At 38.7% G+C, this 20,932-nt stretch overlaps 1 protein-coding gene across 26 annotated transcripts in view; it reads left to right on the forward strand.

The window, feature by feature from the left end:
* The window catches only part of PARD3 (par-3 family cell polarity regulator), a 706,589-nt gene that overhangs the window by 328,283 nt on the left and 357,374 nt on the right, over positions 1–20,932 (forward strand). For all 26 annotated transcript variants that reach the window (XM_032259797.1, XM_032259804.1, XM_032259806.1 and 23 more), the window contains exon 4: positions 13,971–14,149. In XM_032259797.1, the coding sequence (XP_032115688.1) occupies positions 13,971–14,149 (179 nt within the window). The remainder of the gene's footprint in view (positions 1–13,970; positions 14,150–20,932) is intronic.

Below are 20,932 nucleotides of genomic sequence, written 5' to 3' on the forward strand. Positions count from 1 at the left end.
GCTTTATTAATCGCCAGTGTGTACAGGGTTGTGTGGTAAGGAATTAATCTGAAACTGGAACAGTTAAGACAGAGAAAGGGATAATGAACCATTTGAATGTTTTTGAAGTGCTTCTATCATACTCCCCCTGTATTTTCAACTTCCAGCAGGCTCTGATCCTTCGTTTTCGTTCCTAGCACTGATCTCCTCATGGCGTAGTCTCTGTTCACACGTGTATTCTTTGTCCTCTCCTCATCAGAATGGCACATCCTGGAGGGATTATTAGCCTTCCAGGTTCAAATATTCTTCTGCCACCTGTCTCAGCCTCCCAGGTAGCTGGGACTACAGGTTTGAGCCAGCAGGCCTAAGTATTTTTAGTAAAGACAGGGTTGCACTATGTTGGCCAGGCTGGTCTAGAACTTTTGACCTCGCGTGATCTGCCCGCCTCGGCCTCCCAGACTTCAGGGTTACAGGCTTGAGCCAGCGGGCCCAGATACTTGTCTTTGAAAGAATGAGTATTTTTTTTGTTTCGTTTTGGTTTTTTTGTTTGTTTTTGAGACAGAGTCTTGCTCTGTCACCAGGCTGGAGTGCAGTGGCGCAATCTCGGTTCACTGCAACCCCCGCCTCCTGGGTTCAAGCGATTCTTCCGCCTCAGCCTCCCGAGTAGCTGGGACCACAGGCGCGTGCCACCACGCCCGGCTAATTTTTTGTATTTTTAGTAGAGACGGGTTTCACTGTGTTGGCCAGGATGGTCTGGAATTCTTGACCCTGTGATCCGCCCGCCTGGGCCTCCCAAAGCGCTGGGATTACAGGCGTGAGTCACCGCGCCCGGCCAAGAATGACTTTTAAACCTCCCTGGAAAGGTTTTAGTGCGGCTGGACCACGGGTGGGGCGGGGCCTCGCGCAGGGCATGCTGGGCCTCGCGCAGGGCATGCTGGGCCTCGCGCAGGGCATGCTGGGCCTCGCGCAGGGCATGCTGGGAACCTGGTGGAGCGCCGCCATGCCTGTGTGCTTAGGGGCCGGCGGCCGCCGACGAGAGAGGCATGGTCCTCGTGATTCAGTGCCCCTGCACCACCATCTTCACAGATGCCAACGTGCCTAGCATGGTGTTTGATCTGAAGTGCATTGTCAAGGGCTTCCGAAGTGGCTGGACAAGATGTTGGAAAGACGCTGAGCGAGTGTGCCTTCACCAGCCAAAGTGCACCACCATAGCGCTGCCCACCGCCCTTAGCAAGGGAAGGCCCTGCGCATCCCGCCGCCGTTAGGAAGCCCCAGGACGCAGGAAGCAGTGCCCATGAGCAAGCCGTGTGCAGAGGGTGCTCTGCCTGAACGCCAGAGACCCACTCTCCACAGTCAAAGAGATTTAGATGTCAGAGTTGAAAAAGGGTTTTAGTGCCGTGAAGATTCATGCGCATCCGGATGTGGTGGCCCGTGCCTGTGGTCCCAGCTGCTCAGGAGGCAGTGGGGGGAAGATCCCTTGAGCCTGGGAGGTCGAGGCTGCAGTGAGCCCAGATCGCGCTGCTGCACTCCAGCTTGGACGACAGAGAGAGAGCTTGTCTCAAAAAAAAAAAAAAAAAAAAAATTCATGTGCAAGATGAAAAGCCCACCTCTGACCAAAATGAAGTATAGACATGGGAGTGGAAGTTTAACACCTCAGAGTTATACAGAGGCTTGCTGCTGTGAAGTAGTTGTTGATGGTCAACATACACTGGGTTAATTATAAAATCTTGTAAAGCGCAGGAGCTTCAAACGTACATCCTGAAGTGACAGAAAACTGGCAAATAAAATTGGCAAATCGCTAGTCCCCAGGTAAGAGAAAAAGATTACGCTTTTATATAGTATTGTGGAGTAAACGTTATAATAATAAAGGAATGGGGAAATAATGCTCATGGAAAGTTAACTTGACAGTTACTGCTGTACTTGAATCCTTAATAAAATAATAGAAGACAAATGTCAAAGGAGAGGGCATTGAGCATTTAGAGAATATCTTAAATGCAATCAATAGTCAATGTCAGTTTTTGAAAGACAAATTACTTGTTAGGCGAAGTTATAATTTTAAAATTTAATTACATGATTGTTGAACTAAATTGGTAAAATGGAAGTGATATGAGGAATTTGGCTCACGTATACATATAAAATTATATGTGAAGAATTAATTTAGATTGACTCTTACTGAGATATTCTCATAAGGGAGTCAGCACTGCATGAAGGACGCTAGTGCAAAATTAATAGTTTAAAAAAAAAAAAAAAAACGGTAAAACCTGAATGGGATTTCTAGCCAGGGAGTTTATCACCAGTATTTGAAGCAGCAATTCTTTGTCCTTTTGCCAGTAGAAAACCCTTTTTTTCATTCTCTGGAGCCTTCCAACATCTCTAACATCTCTAATTGTTTCTTTACTACAGAGATTGCCCTTCAATACTTGAGACAATCAAGGACAGAGGTAGATGGTAGGACAGAGGTAGATGGAAGTCATATATCTCTAGATGGAAATCATTCATTTTCTTTATTTGTACAGTAACACTTTAACAAACATTTTCTTATTGTCCTTTGCTGGACTAAAAACTGGGGGTAGAATAACAAAATTTAATGAGGGTGACAGATGAGAAAGTAACAGATCTAACAAGTGAAATTAAGCATGATTTCACTTAGGCTGTAGAAACCTTTTGGACCTCTCAGAGATGGCAATGTCCACCCGGCCAACCTTAAAGAAGACAGTGGGTGAGAAGAGGGCCCAGGAGAGAGAACTGGAAACCCTCTTTGGGCTTCTGTAGTTGCAGAGTGTTCCAGTTGAGTGTAAGCGTGCAGATTCATTGTTTGTCTCACGCAGGGTACTCTAATGGTATTGTGCCCCAAGTAGACTGAGAATTCTGAGGTATGATGTCTGATTTGTGGTTTAGAAAAGGTATCATACATGAGTGCTTTATAGAGGATGACTTGGAGACGGCCAAGCCAGGAGGGATACAAATGATGAGGGTCTGTGACTGCCAGTATGAAGTTCACATTTCAAAAAATCACAGCTGATTTTAAATATATATATATAGAGATGTTTATATATAAAGTAAATATACATTCTAAGTATATATTTATATGTAAATATATAGATATATAAATTTTAAATATATAGAGATGTTTATAAAGTGTATATATTTATATATTATATATCTATATGTGGATTTATATGTAATAGATCTATATATGATAGGTCTATATATAATCTGTATAAAGATTATATACATATATTTATAGATATATGCATTTATATATTTATATATTATATATAATGTATAATTATCTATATCTCTATAGATAATATGTGTGTGTGTGTGTGTGTATATATATATATATATTTAAAAAGTGTAACATAGCCTTGGCTGCTCAGAGTCCCAAAAGGGTGGTGGTCACTCAGACCAGCAGCACTGATGTCACTAGGACATTGAAATGCAGAATTTCATGTATTACCCAGCCAAGACCTTTACTTGTTAAAGACAAGTAAAAGGTTAAAGACCTTTACTTGTTAAAGAGCTACTGAAGCTCTTTAACAAGATTCCTAGGTGATTTCTGTGCACATCAACCTTCGAGAGTCCTATCTATAAAAACTATCTATTGGATGCTGTGCTTATTACCTGGGCAGCAAAATAATCTGTACGCCAAACTCTGTGTCATGAAATTTACCTGTATTAGAAACCTGCAGATCTACCCCTGCAGCCAAAGTAAAAGTTTAAAATAAAAATAAAATATCGAAATACATCTATTAAAAAAGTGAATCGGGAATATTTTTGTTCCTGACTGATACGTCTTAGCCAACTTTAAAACATTTTGTTCCTACTTTGTTGGTGTGTGTGTGTGTGTGTTTGTGTCTGTGTGTGTATGTCTAGAGTGGATGAGTTGTTAAAATGAATAGTCAATACTTGTCCTCCAGCTGAATAACTGGCTGATGCTATGAAAAGTAGAAACAGTCCAGACGTGGTGTCTTAGGCCTGTAATCACAGCACTTTGGGAGGTCAAGGCAGGTGGAGCACCTGAGGTCAGGAGTTTCAGAGCAGCCTGACTAACATGGAGAAACCCCGTCTCTACTAAAAATACAAAATTAGCCAGACGTGGTGGCAGGCACCTGTAATTCCAGCTACTTGAGAGGCTGAGGCAGGAGAATAGTTTCAACCCGGGAGGCTGAGGTTGCAGTGAGCCGAGATCAGGCAATTGCACTCCAGGCTGGGCAACAAGAGTGAAACTCTGTATCAGAAAAAAAAAAAAAAAAAAAAAAAAAAAGGAAAACAAAAAGTAAAAACAGGTTGGGTGTGGTGGTTCATGCTGGTAATTTTAAGGCTTTGGGAGGCTTGGAGGTTGAGACCAGCCTTGAGGCCAGGAGTTTGAAACCAGCCTGGGCCACACTGAAATCCTATTTTTATAAAAAATAAAATAATAATTAGCTAGGAGTAGTGGTGGCTATCTATAGTCTCAGTCATTGGTGTGACTGAGGCTGGAGTAGCATTAAGCCCAGGAGTTCGAGTCTGCAGGGAGCTGTGATCCTGCACTGCACTCCAGCCTGGGTGGTGGAGCAAGACCTTATTAAAAAAAAAAAGAAAAAAAGAGAAGCAAGGTGCAATGGGAGAAAGAGGCAGAGGACTAGTACATCTGAGCTGGATCTTTTCCTTTCATCCATCCTGCACACCTGCCTGCTCTGCTCCATATGCCAAAAGGCCTGCCTCTCATACTGACCAGGCTCTGTGCCCTCTGCCTTGTGCCTGCAAAGACTGCAGCAGCAGGGCATTGACGGAAGTGGGAAGATGGAAAAGGCAGGCTTATTCAGCCTTCCTGGCTGTGGCTCGTGTGTAGCTGTGGCCCTCCGGGGAATGTCACAGCTCCCCTTGCCTCGTGTGAGCAGAGGGTGCTGTAACCTTTGCTGTCAATCCTTTATCCTGACATGTATTAGAAACAGTCTTTCCACTAAACTTTTCTCAAAGACCCCTTTCTGAGCCCACCACCCATCTGATGTGTTGGAAGAGGTGGTGTCATTTGAGGAGTACTTGTAGGGCATAGGACACACTGAAGTAGGTGGAGAGGAGGGAAGAGTTTCCTGGTAACAGAAGTTGCAGTGCTGGTGAGCCGTGCAGTTGTCTATTATGGAGGATGTTCAGGGAGCTGTCCATGTGGACAGGCCGCTGGCTACCAGCAGTGGCTGTGGAGGTTGAACATTGGGTGATAAGAAGAATATTTTAGGAAACAGTGTTAGAAAGGCACCCTAAGTCTCAATTGTGGCAGGCCTCGATATTGAGAATTTGCACCTGGGATTTTGCTTAACTCTGTGCTTTAAAAAAATTTAAATTTGAACTACTTATAAAATTTCATACCGTTATAAGAAAAGATACAGAGAAATTCACTTTATGTTTATTGTTTATGTTTATGTTTATTGTTTCCCTCAATGGTAAGATTTTGAGAAAAGTTCCTGTTCTGTCACAACCAGCATATTAACATTCACATAACATTCATATACAGCCTTTATATAAAAATATATACAGTCTTATTCAGATTTCCTCACTTGTACTCAGGTATTTCGAGTGAGAGTTTTTGAGTAGGGTGGTTATATTGTCAGTTTCAGAGTGAGGATTCTACTGTTATAAATTTAATTTGCCTCAGAAAAATGCTTGGCTTTTGAGTGGAAACAATATGTCATTAGAAAATCGCATATATATTTTTTCCTTGACTTTGTTTTCTCTCCTTATGTGTCTGGGATTCAGTGCAACCATTGAAAACATCCTGTTATCTACAGAAATGTATCTTAAACTTACCAAGAAATTACGTCTTTTCAAGTGCAATATAGGCATTTTGTACTTCTGATATGTCTTAGTTTTTTCTGGACAGCAGTGTGATCAGATCTGAATTGTACAGGACAGGGAGTCAGTTACCAAATGCTGTGGGCGCAGCTGAGTCTCATTGGAGCATAGTGACCTTCGACCTAACTCTCAATATATGTGGTGCTCAGTGCATTTACCTGTAAAATGTAATATTTCAGCTTATTACTAAGCATCTTCCAACCATAGTATCCTGTATTTATTGATTATATAGAAAAACTAGTTAATTACAAGGTGATAAAACTCAATTTTATATCATACTCTTTGAGTCATCTGTTGTTTTTCAAAGCTTATTTCTTGCCTTGCCTTCCACAAATTTCTTCCCAGGATGCTACCCAAGTAAGTGAAATATGGATAAATACTTTTATGAAAAGGAGTAACACATATCTGAAGGTCAGTTTTGCAATTGTGATGACAGGTTTGTATCACCACGGCATGTGTTAATAACTTGATTCTTCCATGGTTAGATGTCTCTTTAGGAAATGTATAATTACCCTGAAGATGGGAGAGAGACAGTTTTCATTTTGCATGAAGAGTAATTTTGCTGTTTGCCTCATAAGTTCTAAATGCACACATGTAAGTGTGTATTATATTTAGATTCAGTTAAATACCTTAATAATTTATGACCGTCGTCTTGGCAGAGATTTATTCATTAAGTGGTTAAAAAATGTTTTTTAATTTTTATTTTTTCTTTTACACAAAAAATACATGGACAATACTAAGTGGTTAAATAATTTAAAAAACACTTGAAGAATGAAGAAAGAGAGGCATTGGGCAAGTTGATGAGAAGAAAGGGTGGGATATTTAACAGTTAAAAATGTCTATGTCTGCTCTTTGGTGTTTGCTCTAATTCATAATTGGATTCACCATTCCTTCCACTTATTTAAAAGGCACCTTACCCAGAGAGAGACATCAATATTTACAGTACATTAGTGCCATGGAGAGTTTCAGAGCTTATGATGAGGGTTTATTGCTGTTTTATCCCCTCTTCAAAGCAATGTACACATCAAACAGCCTTCGTCATCATTCTGAACTCAGTGACATCGCGCCAATTGCTCTGTGCTTCATGCAGCAGCATAATTATTGAAGATCCATGTCTTTGAATTTTTTTAAATATTTCAGAGGTTATACTTTGAAAATCTGTATATTAAATAAATCAGAAGATTATGGGATTAGAAAGTTTTATCATGTTTTAAAATGCAAGGAATGGCTATAATAGTGACTGACCAAATTACCTTAAATCGAGAAGCTCCTATTATTTCTAATTACTGTAATGAACACAAATTACATCAGATTATTAGTAATGTTGAAATAGGCCATGGGCCCCAGAAATATAACAAATCATAGGTGAGAAGATTGTGTTTTATTCATCCGAGGCCAACACAAAATTACCTTCTTTATGCAATATTATATTTAGTCAGGACAGTTAGAGGTGGGAAACCTTTTAGATAATCTGGAAGTTGTGTTTCATGATTCATTTTGTTAAGGCCAGATGTTTATACAAATGTCTTTCCTTTAAGGTGAAACTCGTGAAAAGACCTCATGCCATTTGTGGCATGGCTACTATGGAACCATTCTCTAGAACTCTGCGTTGCTTGTCATATTTTGACTTGTTTGGAGCTACCCTGAGGAATGGCTGCTGAGACTGCTTTGAAATGCTTTTATGTTTTTTTCTAATACATTTTTCATAAATTGTTATACATTCTGTCAGGATGAGGTTTGGTAGATGATCACTGATTGGGGGAGTGTGAACATATGTGAACTCACACCTTTTTGGTATTAAAGGGAACTTCTAAAACCAGTAGTGCAGCCTCTGAATTTATAAATTAGGGATGGAGGCCCAGAGAGGCGACTGATGTGCCAGCATCACAGGTCTAGGCCAGTGGTCTTGCACGTGATCTGGGCCCTAAGGGACCACTAAGATTATTTCAAGAAGGCTATAAGGGCAATGGTATTTTCAGAGTTTTATGATAACCTGTTCTGTGGTGTTCACTGGGTTGACACCTACATCAGTGGTGCCCACACCCTGAGGGGCAAAAATGTAGATCACTTGGCACAAATCAAGACATTGACACGAAATTCATTCTTCACCTCACACACACGCAGTTTTTTAAAAAACCCATTTCACCCACTTTTTAATGAAGAAGCAAAATTAATTACTTAAAACCTGACCCTTTAATACACAATTTAACATTTCGTGTGATAATGTAGGCATAAAACACTTTTCCAACATATGGAAGCTCAGTAGTTCCTTTTTAAATTTTAATTTAATTTAATTTTTGTTGAGGTAAGACCTCACTGTGTTGCCCAGGTTGATCTCGAGCTCCTGGGCTCAAGTGATCCTTTTGCTTCAGCCTCCCTGAGTAGCTGATTTTACATTCGTGAGCCACCATGCCCAGCTTCTCGGTGGTTGTCTTGAGAAATACTTTTATGCGAAGGCTTGATTTACATGCTGAGGTTTTTTCATGGAACAGTGTTTTTGTTTGAAGTACGGACAGAAAAGCTGGTTGTTCAGACTTGAGTATCTGGTAGAGAGTTTCGTAAAAATGAGTGACACAAGCCTGTCACTACAAGGCAAAAAAAATGGGCAGTGTTTGTTGCTAAAGATAAAATTCAAACTTTCTAGTGAAAATTAGGTTTTGGAAAACTTATGTCCCACTGTGAGCATGACTGCTTCCCAGTACATAAAGACATTCCTGATTAAATTGGCAGAGATATTAACCTGTGATTTTCTGAAATAAAGAAATGTATCAACATTTGGAAGATTGACATAACTTATTAACTAATGGTTTCCAAATGATTAATGTTATGGAATTTTTCGTGGGTAGAAGATTCATACAAAGTGTGAGACAGACAAATAGATTTTAATGTAACAAAGAAAATTTCACATCCATACTGCAGCTGACTTTTGAAAAGCCACCATTGGTCAACTTATGGTGTGGTATCAGAGAAGAAAATCCAATATTTTCTGGAAAAGCTATTACGATATTATTCCCTCTTTAAGCTACATATTTGTGAAGTTCTTTTTTTCCCTCTATACACTTTTTCATATGGCAGCTGAGAATACATAAGCAGATATGAGAATCCAGATGTCTTCTATTAAGCAAAATGTAAAACATTGCTGGTCTTTCCACTGAATGTGCTTTGTTTTATAAAATACAATTTTCATAAAATTAGTTTGTGTTAACATATGATGGGTTTTATTATTATTAAAGTGATTTAATAAATAGATATTTTAAAGTTGTTCTCATTTTCACTCCTAAAATGGTAAATATCATTAGCTCTAGCCTTATATACACAAAAATGCTTTGAGGTCATCCATTTTTAGAGTGTCAGCATTTGGGAACCACCGAATCTAGTCCTGTTTCCTTGGAGACATGCTTTCCTAGATTCTATGTAGTACTTCCTCCATTTAACAGTAGTTTTTTTCCTTTTCCTATCTTAACATTTGTGAAATTTGGATGCCTGTTGTTACCATATATGTTTATGGCTAATGTAACATTCCTTCCTCTTCCCAAAATGAAATCATGCTATGACTTAAAATCAGGATATGATTTTTAATTGCATCATTCTAGGAAAACAACAAAATTCTTCTTTTTTAAAAAACTGAAACTAACATTTGTATTCACAGGTAGCTAGAAATGGAACTTAATAGATCTGATTTGATAATTTGTGATTAATGATTGAGCGCTGACTCGGGAGCTTGAAGTCTTGACCGGAGAACTGACTTTTCGTGTTATATCTCTGAGCCTCAGCTTACGTATATGTGATGTGGGTCACATGTTTTTCCATGTGTCTAATGTAGTGCCTTATTTAAAGAAAAAAATTTCATATCCCTCTATTTGAGTGGTGGGTTCTAACACAGCATTACTAAACTGTATGTGCTCGTACGTGTTTGTGTGTGTGAAAACTGCATAAAATGCCTTATAATTTTCATGCAATCACAAAAAGAAGAAGAAATCATAAACCAATACACATCCGATATGTAACATATACCCATCAGATACACATCATTGTGAGAGTTAAAGATGTCTTGTGGAGTCTAAATCGTAGGCGGTATGAACCTAGACATGTCCTGGAGTGACATGGGGTCTTTTTATTTGGACCTGGTTATGCTGCCTTTATGTACTATGATGACTCAGGTCTTGCAGCACTTCCAAACATAAGAAAACCTTGATTTTAACATCATTATGATATCATTTGGCATTCTTTGATGAGAACATGCCGTTGACTTCTTTTGACTGACTGGGCCAGTTTGGACTGACAGGGCCTTGCTCTGTTGCCCAGGCTGGAGTGCAGTAGTACAGTCACGGCTCACTGCAGGCTTCAACTTTTGGGCTCAAGTGATTTTCCTACCTAAGACTTCTGAGCAGCTGGGACTGATGCAGGACATGTGAGCCCCACAGTGGGCCTTAGCCCGTAAGGGTCCTCGACTTTGCCCAGGTAAAGACTTCAAGGGTGAACTGGGGCTAGAAGAAAATAGCTTTATTGAAGCAACAGTGTCATAGCTCTGTGACTGCTTCTGCAGAGCAGTGGTACTCTCTATGGGCAAAGAGTAGCAGCCCAGGGCAGTTTTGCAGTCATGTTTATACTCACTTTTAATTACATGCAGATTAAGGGGCAGTTTGTGCAGGAATATTTAGGGAAGGTGTAGTAACTAGGACATTAGGTTATTACCAGGGAAATGGTAGGTAACACCGAGGTGTTGCCATGGTGATAGTAAACTGCCATGGCATGCTGGTGAGTGTGTGTGATGGAAAGCTGCTTCTGCCCTAGCCCTGTTTTAGCCAGTCCTCCGTTTGGTCTGGTGTGCCAGCCCTGCCTCTGCTGTCAAGGCCTGCTTCTTACCTTCCAACTACAGGAATGTGCCACCATAGTCGCCTAGTTTTTTAATTTTTTTTTTTTTTTTGTAGAGACAGTGTCTCACTGTGTTGCCCAAGTTGGTCTTGAACTCCTGACCTCAAGCAGTTCTCCACCTTGGCTTTCCAAAGTGCTGGGATTACAGGCATGAGCCACTGCACCTGGCTTCCTTCACTTCTTTTATTGGGTTTTGTTCTTTCTCATCAGCGTAGTAATCAAATCAAGGACACCTTCCTGAATTTGACAGTCAACATAAATGTAAACGTGGGACTTGAAATTGCATGGGAGTACTCAGTGACTAGGTAGTGCAAATAGAAGATCCAGACTATATTTATTTTAATTTATCAGTATCACTGAGATGCAAACAAAAAGTTTAATGTTGGAAGAACTCAGAAGAAGGGCTGCATGATAGAGCATTCCCTGTAGCATCATTCACATTGCAGTTTATGTGAACAGCACCCTTTCCATGAGCTCCATCACGCACCTGAAGAGACATCCCACAGGGTCTGGAGCTCCAACGTGTACCTCCTCTCAAATCCCCTCTTTCCCCAAGTTCACATTTTATTTCAAGAGCTACAGGTATATATAGAGAAATGCTAATTATTTTTGTCTGTCTATTGCAAACTAACACATTAACACAATGTTTGTGTCTAGTCTGAAAAAGATGGTCCTAATTACTTATATAATTGAAATAATATATGCAATGTATTCTCCTGAGGAAAATTTCAAACACAAGTAGGGTAAGCAGTTTTATTGTGACCAAGCAAATTCAGTATCTAGTCCCTGAATTTTTTGGGGGTTGGAATATACTTTTATGTGATTATTTTAATATAGATAGTGGGTACTGCTTTTGGTCCTTATGTCTGTGCCATTTTTTAAAGGCCTTCCCCTCTGAGTTAATAGTGCTTCTTGTAGACTTACACACACACAAGGGCGAGAGGAAGAGGGAGAGAACTTGAGGTGTGCAGAGGTACTTAACAACTGAACAATTAATCCTGTAATTGGAAAGCAACAGAACCTTTGTCTAAGCAACAACATTGTCTAGAAGTATTTAGTCTTTTCCTGCCCACCCATCCCTATTTTGTTACTTTTTTGCTTACAGTTTTTAATTTGATGATTCTGGAAATTGTACTTCCTCTTGGTAGAGAACTTTCCTTATAGTAAGGTCATTGAATATTAATGTGCATGGATTCTTAGATGTGTATTTTTGTGAGAATGATTATATAATTCTTATTGGTGTTTATTTTTATGTTTTGGGGTGTAAATTATAAGCATCAAAGGCATCAAAGGCATAATAAATCCAGTAATTATTAAAATATCATGTTTACATTTCTTTCATCAAATTAAGATAGGTACCAACATTATTAAATTAGAAGCTGACTAAATTTTTGCCCTGGTAATGTTGCTCAGACTGTGTTGTTGTTATCCAATCCTCATGATGTAGAAGTCAGTGTTAAATTTGATATTACTATGTTTCATATGCTTTTGTTTTATCTGATTAGTTTTAATTTGCTTTCATATATTGGTTTAAATATAGCCTTCACTGCATATAAATGGCTTCTTTAGTTTGGTATTCTCAAGGTCTCCATATTTTTACCATTGACCAGTGCACCAGTGTTTCAAAATTATCCCTCCTAGGATAAATAATGAATTTACTACTTTCTGGTTAAAGTTGTGTCATTAGGCCAGATGTGGTGGCTCACACCTGTAATCCTAGCACTTTGGGAGGCTGAGTCGGGTGTATCACCTGAGGTCAGGAGTTAAAAGACCAGCCTAGCCAACATGGTGAAACTCTTGTCTCTACTAAAAGCACAAAAACTAGCCTGGCTTGGTGGCTCATGATTTTTGTAGCCTGTAGCTACGGGAGGCTGAGGCAGGAGAATCACTTTAACCCAGCAGGCGGAGGTTGCTGTTAGCCGAGATTGTGCCACTACACTCCAGCCTGGGTGACAGAGCCAGTCTCTGTCTCAAAAAATAAAATAAAATAAAACAAATAAAGCTCTATTGTTAGAAGCTTTAAAACAAATGCTTAACCTACATCCTAGTTTTTAAAAACAGAGTACTCTAAACATAATTTAATTTAAATTTTGTCTTACGTTTTTGAATGATTTCACTCAGTTGCTGAGTGAAACTTTCAGTCCTGATTCCAGCTGTTGCAGACTCTTTTCTTCTTGGCTTTGCAATTTTGTTTTCTGTTTCTTCTCTGCTGTGACAGTGATTATATTTGCCAGGCTGTTCTCAGTGCTACTGATAATGTTACAGGTGTTCATCTGAGTTTATTATTGATGTTGTTATCGCAATTGCAAGCAAACTCTTCTATGCAAATGCGTTTGCTAAAATACTGCCTTTCGTGTGTATAAGTGAGTATATGACAGAAACTACCTGCAGATTAGCATATTACTTCGAGTATTTTCTGTCTTCAGTATAAATAATACATTAGGGCACTATACTTTCTGATAATACTTTATTGAATAAACATTTTATTCAACAAAACATTTCAATAAAGCAGCCAAATGTCTAAACGCTATAGATTTTTTAAAATTGATACATAATTGTATGTATTTATGGAGAGTTTATGATGTTTTGATACAGCGTGTAATGGTCAAATCAAGGTAATGAGGATATTCAAACCTCAATTATCTATCTTTTTTTATATTGGAAAAATTTCAAATACTCTCTTCTAGCTACTTTGAAATATACAATAAATTATTTGTTAACTATATAGATTCTGTACGTTTATTCCAGCAGGTATGATTAAAAGGTAGATGAAATTTGTTTACTTGCTTAGATTAGCTATTTTTTGAATGATATATGTGATGATTATTTAGAAATATTGAGATAATGATAGCAGTAATGGTCATTATAATATTACCGTCTCCTGAGTACACACTATATGTCAGACGCTGTTTATCCCCTTTATATTGTTTAGTCTTCACATTACCCTGATGAAAGAGGTACTGTTTTATTTTCATTTGAGTTGGAAAGGACTAGAGGCAGAGAACAGTTAGGCAACTTGGCCAGGGCCACAGAGATAACAAGGAGTGAAGGCCAAATACAAACCTGGGCAGTCTTGCTCGGAGCTGACACTTGACCACACCTCTTTCACCATGTAGTATTTTCAGGGACCTAAAGAAATTTGTATTTAGAATGCTGACTCACTGTCCCCTTTTAAAAAATCGTAATTCTGTTCCTTGGTCTTTAGGATTGCCCTACATTCTCCTAACATGCAGTCTACCAACATTAGTATGTTATTTTTCAGCATAGTGCTTTTGTATTTACAGATATGCCTCTTCATGTTCGACGCAGTAGTGACCCAGCTCTAATTGGCCTCTCCACTTCTGTCAGTGATAATAATTTTTCCTCTGAAGAGCCTTCAAGGAAAAATCCCACACGCTGGTCAACCACAGCTGGGTTCCTCAAGCAGAACACTGCTGGGAGTCCTAAAACTTGCGACCGGAAGGTAACCACCTTTCCTTGTTTGTTGCTATCCCTTGTCCCTCCTGACTTCTTGGTGTCCATGATGAGTGTCCTGTCTTAGGTAAACCATTGGATTCCAGGGCATTTTCACGATGGTCTTTTGTGAGTGTGGTACCAACTTTCATTTAAAGGTCAGATAGAATAGACTCTATTTTATATCACACTTGAATTTTCTGATGAAAATCAGTGCCATATATGTTATGCAATTATTAATGTATCCGCATTTTGAACAGATTCCATTTCATATGATTAAAAAGGAAAACATTAGACACAATGTGTACCATATAAAATTCCGTTCCTCCTGTGTCTTCTGGTCTCCTCCCCCATTTCTCCTCACAGGCAGCCTCTTTATTTGCTTTCTTTATGTCCTTACAGTGATATTTGACACATGTTTAAGCAAATATTTGTATTGGTTCATGAGGTACATTACAGAACTTAGGACATCATGAACTTTTAAGGATGAAAGTGGACCTCATGGTAATTTAGTTTGACTCCCCAGTTGATCATTTTATCCTAAGTCTCCTTGTAAATTGAAATGTGTTGTCTAGTGTTCATAATACTTTCTTCCTTGACCAATTTATTTTAGTCCTTGACCTAATTTATTTAATCTGAATAAAGAAACTTTATTTTAGTCTGTTTTAGAAAACTTGTTGGTCTAGTGCAGTGGCTCCCATCTGTAATCCCAGCAGTTCAGGAGCCAAGGCAGGTGCAACTCTGGCCAGGAGTTCGAGGCCAGCCTGACCAAAGTAGCAAAAACCTGTCTCTACTAAAAATACAAAAATTAGCCTGGTGTGTTGGCATGCAACTGTAATCCCAGCTATTCAGGATGCTGAGGCACAATAATCACCTGAACCCAGGAGGTGGAGGTTGCAGTGAGCCAAGATCACACCACTGCACTCCAGCCTGGGCGACAGAGTGAGACTGCATCTCAACAATGACAAAAAAATTATTGATGCCCTTTGTCAGAACCCTTATTGTTTCTTTTAATCACACCTCTCACCTCTTATTTAATATGTATTTTGCTGAATCTGCCATTTTCACTTCTCAATCTGTAGATGCTCAATAAACTTCTGTTGAATGAAATAATAAATATTTTTTCAATGCACCCAGTAATTTAGCACTGTATATATTGAGAAATATCAAAATACTAATCACATAATATTAAAAAGGATGTAGCTTTATGTTTGCTTCATTTACTCTTTGCATAGGTATAAAAATACCTGTTTTAAATATCTCTTTCAAATTTGTTTTGCATTTCAGCACACTCTTTGCACTAGTTCAAGTGAGAAAAAAAGGTGCATGGAAAACATAGATTTAAATTGAGAAGAATCTACTTGGAAAAAAGAGTATATTTAGTTTCTGATTAATTTGAATTATGATCTTAACTGTTAGGCCTGCTCTCCTGAAATATTCTGTTTTTATAGATGTGCTGAGGAGCCACATTGAAAGATCTTCCCATTAAGATTAGCTTGAAATGTTTGAGAAATTTACTGCAGTAGACTATCCAAAGCAGCAGAATCCTGTTTATCAATGGGTCTTGTGGCATTTTATTTTATTTTATTTTTTAGACTAGACCTAATTTAATTTGCATAGATATTCACAAATGCGCAGACAAGTCAAGTTGGCAGTGAAGAATGTTTTTAACTAGGTTTTCAACTATTTGAAGCCCAGTGGCTTCAGAAGGCATTATGGTCAGAAGTCATTATGGTTTTCTTTTCAAATCATTCAACATCTTGGATGTGTGCGTGCCAGACTCAGTTGTAGCAAACAGAACCTGTTTTTATCATAAAACATTTTTTAACAAAAGGGATTTAACACTTAGAATTTGTTTCTTACAAAATCACTGGAAGTGTTTGCAGAGAAGGTCCTACATTGTGGTCTGGAGAACCTTTATAACCATGCAGTAATGTATATGTGGCTTGCCTGTGGAGCTACCCTCTCCGCTGTCGTGGTGAAGGAGGTGCTGCAGTCCAGGGACCTCAACTCCTCCCACCCGAGCCTGCCTACTGCACACTACGCACTGCCCTGCCTCCAGGTGTATTCACCTTGCTTCTGTCAATGTGAAGCTGGAGACCCAGCCCAGAAATGCTGCCTGTCATAACAGCCCAGGCGAATTCAGTTTCACACCGCTATTAAAATCTCATGCTGCTGAATGTGAGTAGGTGGAGTCCAGTTTGTATCTAGACCCTTATACAGCATTAGCCTTAAAGCCTCTGCAGCACAGGAAGACGTGTCAGGAGAACACTGAGACCCTCATTGCCAATTAACCACATCCACCTCGCTGACCCTCCCCCGCCAGGCTGGAGAGCGGTGGTGCGACCGCAGCTCACTGCAGCTTCTTCCTCCCAGGTTCAAGTAGCTTCCTGCCTCACCCACCCGAGTAGCTGGGACTATAGGCACTAGCCATCACACCTGGCTGACTGTTTAATTTGTTGTAGAGACAGGGTCTTGCTCTGTTGTCCAGGCTGGTCTCAAACTTTTGGACTAAGGTGATTCTTCCATCTCCACCTCCCAAAGGCTAGAATTACAGACATGAGCCATCATGCCCAGCCTGACATTGTTTTAAATAACATCCTTCTATCATTATAGAAAATTTGGCAAACTTGTAGAATAGAACAAAATAAATTATTCATAATTCCAGAACCCAACAGCAACCAGCATTGACACACACACACACCCACACACCCACACCCACACAGACGCACACACACACAGACGCACACACACAGTCCCCCACACACACAGACACAGACACACACACACACACACACAGACCCACACACACAAACACACACACAGACACAGACACACAGACCCCCCCCACACACACAGACCTACACACACACACAGACACACAGACACAGACACACACACACACTCACACACACACACACACACACGTTGGAGTCATGCTATGTTCACATATTTCCATCCTGGTTATTTCAACATTATTTCTCATAGGGATTTCCCCCGGTGTGAATTTTATTACAAATATTTTAATGAGTGTAAAAGATTTCATTGTAGGATGTACTCTGTTTTCTCTTGATTTTGAACATTCATGCTCTTTTCCTTTCTTTCACATTATAAGTATTGGTGTTGTGAGACATCCATAAATATAATATTTATCTTAAAAATTGTTACATATTCAACAGTCTTTTTACTTAGCATGGAGCAGTTTTTAATGTAGCCAGATGCCCTCGCTTTCCCGTAAGAAAGGTCTTGATCTACATATGTATTTCTAGATGAAGTGATATTCGCATACAATATACTTGAATAGTAATGTGTAACGAATTAGTCTTTTGAATTTTCTTTGGCTTTACTCTTCAAATACTAATCTTGCTGTCTGCGTTTTATGCTGTTTGTATTTTAGTCTGAGAGCTCATATATAAATATGATTAAATAGTATCTTATTTTTAGTTATAAAAAGACTTCTCATCTTTTCAATATTCAGAAGGAAGGAAAGCATACTTGCTGCTTAGGTACAAAGCATTCAGTTTATTTCTGTTAAGCCTATGAGAGCTTACCTATGCTGTCATGCTTTAAGATGTTATAAATTCTTATGTGTGTGTAGTGGTTCAGGTTTTCTATATAAAATGGTAGAAATAAATTAGTTGTGCATTCATAGCCCTCTGATTTAGTGATCCCTAGTGGTTGAAATAAGTTAGCATTCTTAAATAACTCATCTAAATAGTTAAGTGGTTTATAGTCTTCCAAGTTAAAATAGCAGAGTGAATTATTTTAGAATAATGTTACCAGTCAATTAAAATCTCTTGTTTTTAAGCAGGAAAGTTGCATTCTGATATGTTAGAGCACTACCATGTCAGACTCTCTCCTTTGGCTCAAAACCACGAATGAGAGGTGGAGTCCTCCTTGTTGAAAAAGTGGTCATAATCTCATTCCACTGTTAGGCTTAGTGGGCAGGGTGTACAGATGATGGTGATACTCAACTGGTTGAGGACTTGAAGCAGCCAAGGGTTCCATGGACTTCTGGATTTCTTAATAATTTTCATGGTGAGATGGAGAATGTAGGCGAGTTGTGGCTTTTTTCAAAGTGCTTTGAAATACTCACCTCTGTGTCTTGTATTTTGTGGCTGACTGCCTTTTCCAACTGTTTTAGGTAACATTTTGTTCCTTTGTCTGGAAAGTTTTTTTCTAGAGGCTGTATTTTCATTTGAGAGTTAATGTATAGTTAATATTTTATCTTGGGGAGGAGTATTTCAATTGGCATGAATACTTAAATCATCTTGCCACCTCTTTGGTCCTTCTTTCTAAGTTGGTGTTGCTGTGAATAAAGAGGCCAGCTAGTTTGTGGAGAGCATGTGATTCATCCCATCAAGAAACATGTAATGAGCACTTAGAAGAATCAGCCTACCATGCGGGGTTGAGAATAAAAACTGGACCATTTCACTGTGCAGTTGCTACAAGCCATTGTTCCTTCCCTCTAAATGAAGAGTGGTATTATTTTTCTAAATTATATTTTCCCCTAAACAATTAACATAGGTAGACTTAGTATAAAAACCAGGTGGACAAGTTTCCAAGAGATTCTTACCTGATTAGGGAAAGGGGAAGAAGGTAATGAAGGAAACCTATTGCAATGGCATCATTAGCTTCCTTTTCTTTTGATTTTTTAAAGGGAGACCTTGAAATGTTTCTTACTCCCTGGGTTTCTGTTTATTTAGTTGCTTAGCCTGTTTGGTATTTTTCTAATACCCCTGATACAACCTCTTGTAAGAGATTCTTTCTTAGTTATGTCTTTGTCATCTTGCTTTTCTTAATATTAGAAGGGTGAGATGTTCTAAGTTTAGAAAATTATTTTTATAAACATTTTTGTAGTATATTTTAAGATTCCTTATCACTTTTTTTCCCTGATAATAATACAGCTTGCTCTTTGTATATGTTTAGTAATAAGGGTATATAGAAGCAGGGAAATACCATCAGGCTACTATGTCCGTGGGTTCCACATCCGTGGGTTCCACATCCGTGGGTTCAACCAAGATTAGATTGAAAATACTTAGAACAACAACAGCAAAAAGAATGGTTGTGTCTGTACTGAACATTCAGAAACTTTTCTTTGTCCTAATTTCCTAAACAGTACAGTATAACAACTACTTATGCAAAGCATTTTCTTTGTATTAGGTCATGTAAGTCATCTAGAGATCATTTAAACTATATGGGAGGATGTACATAGGTTATGTGCAGTACTCCACTATTTTATGTAAGAGACTTGAGCATCTGTGGATTTTGGTGTCTGCTAGGGGTCTTGGAACCAGTCCCCGTGGATACTGAGGGATGATTGTAATTTGAAATTTTGAAGATGAGAAATAATGACATTTTGAAGTGTTAACTTCAGGACTTCCATGGAGCATGGCTCTATACAGATGTGGGCTATTCTTATTACCAGGGGAAACCATCCAAGTATAGTTTAATTTCCAGCAATTTTCCCCAATTTCTGCTGTATTGAGAGAATTTTTCCATGCCTCATAAATATGGATAGTTTGCATAATGTTATGTGCTGATTTTTTATAATGTTTAACTTTATTTGATGGTTTTTTCTGTCGTATGACATTTATATTTTTGCCAATTTTGTTTGCTCTTATAAGTAACCTTTAGAAGTACTCTTCAGAGAATGTCCTTATATATCGATTTATATTGGCATCTCTGATTATTTTCTTTGACTAGATTCCTCAAGTAGATTTATTTGGTAAGGAGATGAACATTTTTAAAGCTATTGGTAATTGTTTTACATAAATTCAAGCCTAATAAAGTATGAAGTACTTAGGATGTATATAGGAGTGAGGCTTGGGGTTGGTGGTGAAGGAAACAACCTGCTGGTACTATTCCTGAATTCCAGAACTTACTGTCTTACTCTGTAGCTTAAGGGTTCTACATGAGTGTGCATCACAATTACCTGTGGACTTTCAAGAAATGAAACATAGGCATTGCTGACACCACCAGATTCCTATACCTGCTCCAGAAAATTAGTGTGTTTCTTTAAAGCTCTTTTGTGGTTTGCAGAGCCCAGCCTTATTTTCCCCCCCAAAACCTCAGGTCTAGCTGAAAACAGAAAGTGTGGTTACATTTTAAGAGAGGGCAAATAGGATTATGGTCATGCCTCTCTTAATGACAGAGATGCGTCTTGAGAATTGCATTGTTAGGCAATTTCTTCGTTGTGTGAACATCATAGAGTGCACTGACACAAACCTAGATGGTGTAGCCTAAAACTCGCCTAGGTTACACCCTGTTTTTCTAGGTTGCAAACCTGTTAAAACATGCAGCTATACTGAATAGGCAACTGGGACACAAGGCATCTATATTTAGATATTTGTGTATCCAACATATCTAAACAGAAAAAGTACAGTAAAAATACAGACTGTAATCTTATGGGACCACTATTGTATATGTGGTCCATTGTTTACAGGAATGTTGTTATGGGGTGCATGACTGTATAATGATTTTTTTGAGATATCTTTAAGCTAATTCTCCTATTACAGCAGAATAGAGTCTGGTATATTTACTATATTTGGGTTTGTGGGATTTCACTTCCTGTCATACTTAGATTGTACAAATTTATCATTTTCAAATGAAAATTAAATTAATTCTGAGTATTTTAAAAGTCTCCCCTCCCCCTCCCCCTCTTCTTTTGCCGCAACTCATTGAATATTGGATATTGACTATCAGTGCAAAAATACAACTGGAAATACTTTTCTAGATAGAAGCCTTAATGAAAACAATGTTTCTGTGTACTGTTTGTGTTCCTTCCTTCCTT

The sequence above is a fragment of the Sapajus apella genome, unplaced genomic scaffold, assembly GCF_009761245.1.
Source record: "Sapajus apella isolate SASKATOON/1434 unplaced genomic scaffold, GSC_monkey_1.0 scaffold111, whole genome shotgun sequence".
Lineage (NCBI taxonomy): Eukaryota > Metazoa > Chordata > Mammalia > Primates > Cebidae > Sapajus > Sapajus apella.